The following is a 5,366-nucleotide window of genomic DNA, read 5'->3' as shown; positions in this document are numbered from 1 at the left end:
GAAGCCTGGCCGGTGTGGCTCTGTGGTTGAGCGTCGACCCATGACCAAGGGGTCCCCAGTTCAACTCCAGTCAAGGGCACATGCCCGGGTTTCAGGCTCGATCCCCAGTGAGGGGCGTGCAGGAGGCAGCTGATCAGTGATTTTCTGTCATCATTGATGTTTCAATCTCTCTCTCCCTCTCCCTTCCTCTCTCTGAAATCAATAAAAATATATTTATTTTAAAAATAAAAGGGGGCACTTGGCAGATGGGATTAAGTTCAGGATCTTGAATTGGGAAAATAATCCTGGGTCATCCAGGTGAGACCAACGTCATCACAAAGGTCCTTATAAGAGGAAGTGGAAGGATCAGAGTCAAGGAGACATAAGGAAGGGTGCAGGGTCAGAGAGGAGAGGAGGTGCTGGTGTTGAAGATGGAGGATGGGGCCACTAGCCAAGGGATGCAGGTGGCCTCCAGCAGCGGGGAGAGGATTCTCCCCGGGAGCTGCCAGAAGGAGCCAGCCCTGCGGACCATGTTGGACTTCTGGTCTCCAGACCTGAGAGACAATACAACTGTATGGTTTTAGCCACTTTGTTGGTGGTGCTGGGTTACGGCAGCCACAGGGCACTTGTACAATGATCCCAGGCCGTGTAGATGGATGGCCGCTGAAGCAGGACCCCCAGCCTGCGGGGGGATTTTCCCAGGCCCCCTGGACACTTGTGGTTGTGGGGACACACGAGCAGGGCCCTAAAGCTTCATGGCAGGGCTCGGACTGGGTAGCGCAGTTGGTTAGAGCATCGTCCGGATGCACCAAGGTTTCTGGTTTAATCCCTGATCAGGACACACACAAGAAGCAACCAATGAAAGAGCAGAACAATTCGATGTTTCTCTCTTTCTCAAACCTGTAAATTATTTTTATTTTATTTTTTTAAAATATATTTTATTGATACAGAGAGGAAGGGAGAGAGAGATAGAGAGTCAGAAAGATTGATCAGCCGCCTCCTGCACATCTCCCACTGGGGATGTGCCCGCAACCCAGGTACATGGCCTTGACCGGAATCGAACCTGGGACCCTTCAGTCCGCAGGCCGATGCTCTATCCACTGAGACAAACCGGTTCTGGCTATTTTTATTTTCTTAAAGGGAGGTGGCCAGTCTTTATAAGATTTCATTGGTTGTATCTTTTTTTTTTCAAAATGTATTTTACTGATTTTTTACAGAGAGGAAGGGAGAGGGATAGAGAATTAGAAACATCGATTCAGCCGCCTCCTGCACACTCCCCTCTGGGGCTGTGCCCGCTGGTTGTATCTTTTTAAAAAATATATATTTGATTGACTTTTTACAGAGAGGAAGGGAGAGGGATAGAGAGTTAGAAACATCGATGAGAGAGAAGCATCCATCAGCTGCCTCCTGCACAACCCCCTAATGGGGATGTGCCCGCAACCAAGGTACATGCCCTTGACCAGAATAGAACCCAGGACCCTTCAGTCTGCAGGCCGTCCCTCTATCCACTGAGCCAAACCGGTTAAGGCTATAAATTTTTTTTCAATAAAAGACTTCATGGTAGGTCTAAGAGGCATTCTACTAGGTTCCAGGCAGTGCTTAGAGGGGACACCCTGAGGCCATTTGATGACCCTCAAGGCTACACGAGAGAAGACTGCGTCCATTTCAGTAGGACCCAGGGGGCCTTCTGAGTGCCCAGGGTCCTGCGGACATTTTATCGGGAACCAAAGGACTTCTGCAGAGGGCGCAGTGGTGGAGTAGGGTCTGAGAGGTGTCCAAGTGATCGCTGATGGGGCATTGCAGCAGGACCTGGGACACCCAGACATGGGTAAAGCAGGACCTGAAGGACAGTGGAGGGTTATTGCAGGACCTGGGGCCACTGGGAAGGCCCGGGATGGTGCACTAGGGCCCTGGGTGTGTGGGGGGCGGGAGCCCAAGGACTGGTCCCCAGGGCTCTCCTGGGATTGGTTCAGGGTCCTGGGCAATAGAGCAGAATCCTAGGGGGTGTTTTAACCATTGGAGAAGGACCCAGAGCATCTGAAGGGGATGCACAGAGCCATGGAGAGGGACCTCAGGGCCCTTTTTAGTGGGGTCTCAGGTCCCCTACTGTGGGGACCTTGGAATGAGGGAATGAAGGAATCTAGCTAGACAGGTGGGGTGGGGGGAGGTTCCTGGGAAAGTGATGGTTTCCTGCCGGCTAGGGGGGCCATAGCAGGTCCTGGGGGCTCTGTCTAATTGATCCTATTTTTCTGTCTATGGATTTTGTTATCTGTCTGTCTACCTATCTGTTTTGTGTGTCTGTCCATCTCTCTTTATTTTCCAGTTTTCCATCTATCCATCCATCTGACTCCTTGTCCATCTGTGTATTTATTTTTTTAAATATATACTTTTTATTGGCCCATTGGGACATGATAACAAAGGAAGGGAGAGGGAGAGAGAGAGAGAAACATCAATGATGAGAGAGAATCATTGATCGGCTGCCTCCTGCACGCCCCACACTGGGGATCAAGCCCGCATCTCGGGCATGTGCCCTGACCCAGAATCGAACTATGACCTCCTTGTTCATAGGTCGATGTTCAATCACTGAGCCACACCAGCCGGGCGTCTGTGTATTTATTATCTGTCTGTCTGCTTAGCTACCTGACACTCTGTGTCTGTCTGTCCATCATCCGTGGGGAGGCTCTGGACAGGGCAAGACTTGGTGAGGGACAATAATCGAGAGCAGCCAGGGGTGGGTGTGGGGGGCGTGGCTCAGCTTTACAACAGAAGCTGAAGGGCGGGGACAGGGCCTGGGGCTGAAGGCCCCCGTGGCTGGTTCTCTGAGGGCTCAGGACTCATTGGGGAGGATCCCAGGGACAGAGGGACTGTTCCTCTGGGGACGTTAGTGGAGCCTTTACAGAAGTTGTTGCTGGGCCTCAGGACACTGTACTTTCGGGGACCCAAGGAGCCTGGGGTGGAGGCCTGAGGTTACCAACAACCCAGGGCAGGGCGGGGTCCTCTGGTGACGGCCCTGCAGGACTCAGGCAGCGGAGTTCACCCTGTTTATTACAGCAGAGCTGGGGGGGCGGGGGCGGGGGCGGCCAGGGCCATGTAGCAGGTGCTGGGACAGCTCAGGGAGCCTCTCACCCTTTGCTGTTGTTAATCCTCATGTGAGGAAATTGAGTTGTTGTTGTTGTTGTTTTTAATATATTTTATTGATTTTTTACAGGGAGGAGGGGAGAGGGATAGAGAGTTAGAAACATCGATGAGAGAGAAACATCGATCAGCTGCCTCCTGCACGCCCCCTACTGGGGATGTGCCCGCAACCAAGGTACATGCCCTTGACCGGAATCGAACCTGGGACCCTTGAGTCCACAGGCCAACGCTCTACCCACTGAGCCAAACCGGTTAGGGCAGGAAATTGAGTTTTAAAGAGAGTGGAAAGGAGGAAGGGAGGAGGAGAGACAACATTGATTTGTTGTTCGATTTATTTTTCATTCACTGATTGCTCCCTGTTTGTGCCCTGACTGGGGGTCAAACCCGCAACCTTGGTGTATCAAGATGACACTCTAACCACTGAGCTGGACTTCATCTGCTACATCAGCCCTTCCTGCTTCTGCATCCTGCCTGACTTCAGACTTCTCGGCTGCAGCTCTTTCCTGAGTCCCCCGCCTGCCCACCACCCCTATCAGCGTTTAGACTCAGCAAACCTCCACAGTCATGTGAGCCAATTCCTTAAAGTCTCTTTCTATATATATGTATATACACTTCCTGTTGGTTCTGTTTCTATGGAGAGCCTTGACCAGCACATCATATGACCTAGCAATTCCATTCCTGAGTATATGCCCCGGAGAATGGAAAACAGCTATTAACAACAGAGCAAAACATGCACCTAAATGTTCACAGAAGCCTCTTGGGGATGCGCCCGCAACCCAGGTACATGCCCTTGACCGGAATCGAACCTGGGACCTTTCAGTCCGCAGGCCAACGCTCTATCCACTGAGCCAAACCGGTTTCGGCATTGAAAACAGCTATTAACTACAAAGCAAAACGTGTACCTAAATGTTCACAGAAGCAGACCACCAGGGGGCAGCGCGGAATGAAAGAAGGCTCCCGCTGCCAGCCAGAAGGCCCCCATGAGCCCTGGTCGCCCACCAGGCCTCTAGTTAGTTATAATAGCCCCAAAGTGTAAACAACCCACACGGCCATCAACGGATGTATGGATAAACAAAAGGTGATAGATCCATGCAATGGAATATTATTCAGCCATAAAAAGGAATGAAGTTCTGCCCTAGGCAGTATGGCGCAGTGGATAGAGCATCAGCCTATGGACCAAAGGGTCCCGGGTTTGATTCCAGTCACAGGCATGTACCTCGGGTGACCTCCTGGTTCACAGGCCGACGCTCAACCGCTAAGCCACGCTGGTGAGCCTATATTTCCTTTTTTTAAAAAATTTCCTTTTTTTAAAAAGAAAGAAATCAGACACAAAAGGCTACGCTATTGGAGGGTGTCATTTCCATGAAATGGCCAGAATAGGTAGATCCACAGACGCAGAGAGCACATTAGTGGTCGCCAGGGATGGGGGAGGGGGCAGGGGGCGGGGCTGCTTGCTGTGTGGGTCTCCTTTTTGGGGTGGTGGTTCCAATTGTGGGTGCAGTAAATGTCATTCAATGGGAAGTCATTTTTTCTTGTGGCCAGAGAAAATAACCAAACCTCACACATACATCCGCATGGGAACCCCACATACATGAGAGAGTCAGGGACCCCCTGGCAGGAGACGTTCCATTAAATGGTAAATCTTTCGTTTTGTGCATTTCACAATAAAGCAAATGAATGGAGGCATTATCGCGGGTGTGCGGGCCGGGGGCGGGTGACTGGAGCGTTGGTGTGCCTTGGCATCCGTGGGCATTGTTCCAGGACACCCTGCAGATACCCAAGTCCAGAAGCTCAATCCTTTATAGAAAAGGGTATCGTGATGTGTATGGGGACTGTGTGCTGAGATCATGTCAGAAGGTATTAAAGACCCAAAGGTGCCCTAGCTGGTTTGGCTCAGTGGATAGAGCGTCGGCCTGCGGACTGAGAGGTCCTGGGTTCGATTCCAGTCAAGGGCACATGCCTGGGTTACGGGCTCTATCCCCAGTAGGGGGCATGCAGGAGGCGGCCGGTCAATGATTCTCTCTCATCATTGATGTTTCCATCTCTCCCTCCCTCTCCCTTCCTCTCTGAAATCAATAACAAATTTTTTTAAAAAGAAATAAGCTAGCTACAGAGTTCATGTCCAGGTTTGCTTGTTTTTTGTTTGTTTTTCCATATATTTTTATTGATTTTAGAGAGGAAAGGAGAGGGAGAGATAGAAACATCAATGATGAGAGGGAATCATTGATCCAATGCCTCCTGCAGGCCCCCCA

General features: G+C 51.0%; 1 protein-coding gene across 1 annotated transcript in view; it reads left to right on the top strand.

Annotated features, from left to right (window-relative positions):
* The first annotated feature begins 410 nt into the window (after positions 1-410).
* The window catches only part of FCGRT (Fc fragment of IgG receptor and transporter), a 15,220-nt gene continuing 10,264 nt past the window's right edge, over positions 411-5,366 (top strand). Inside the window, exon 1 of the mRNA XM_015565450.1 lies at positions 411-551. Coding sequence (XP_015420936.1) covers positions 411-551 — 141 coding nt within the window. The remainder of the gene's footprint in view (positions 552-5,366) is intronic.

Source organism: Myotis davidii, unplaced genomic scaffold (assembly GCF_000327345.1).
Source record: "Myotis davidii unplaced genomic scaffold, ASM32734v1 scaffold2100, whole genome shotgun sequence".
In the NCBI taxonomy this organism is placed as follows: Eukaryota; Metazoa; Chordata; class Mammalia; order Chiroptera; family Vespertilionidae; genus Myotis; species Myotis davidii.
The sequence above is the reverse complement of the archived record's forward strand: the minus strand, read 5'-3'. Positions and strand labels throughout refer to the sequence as shown.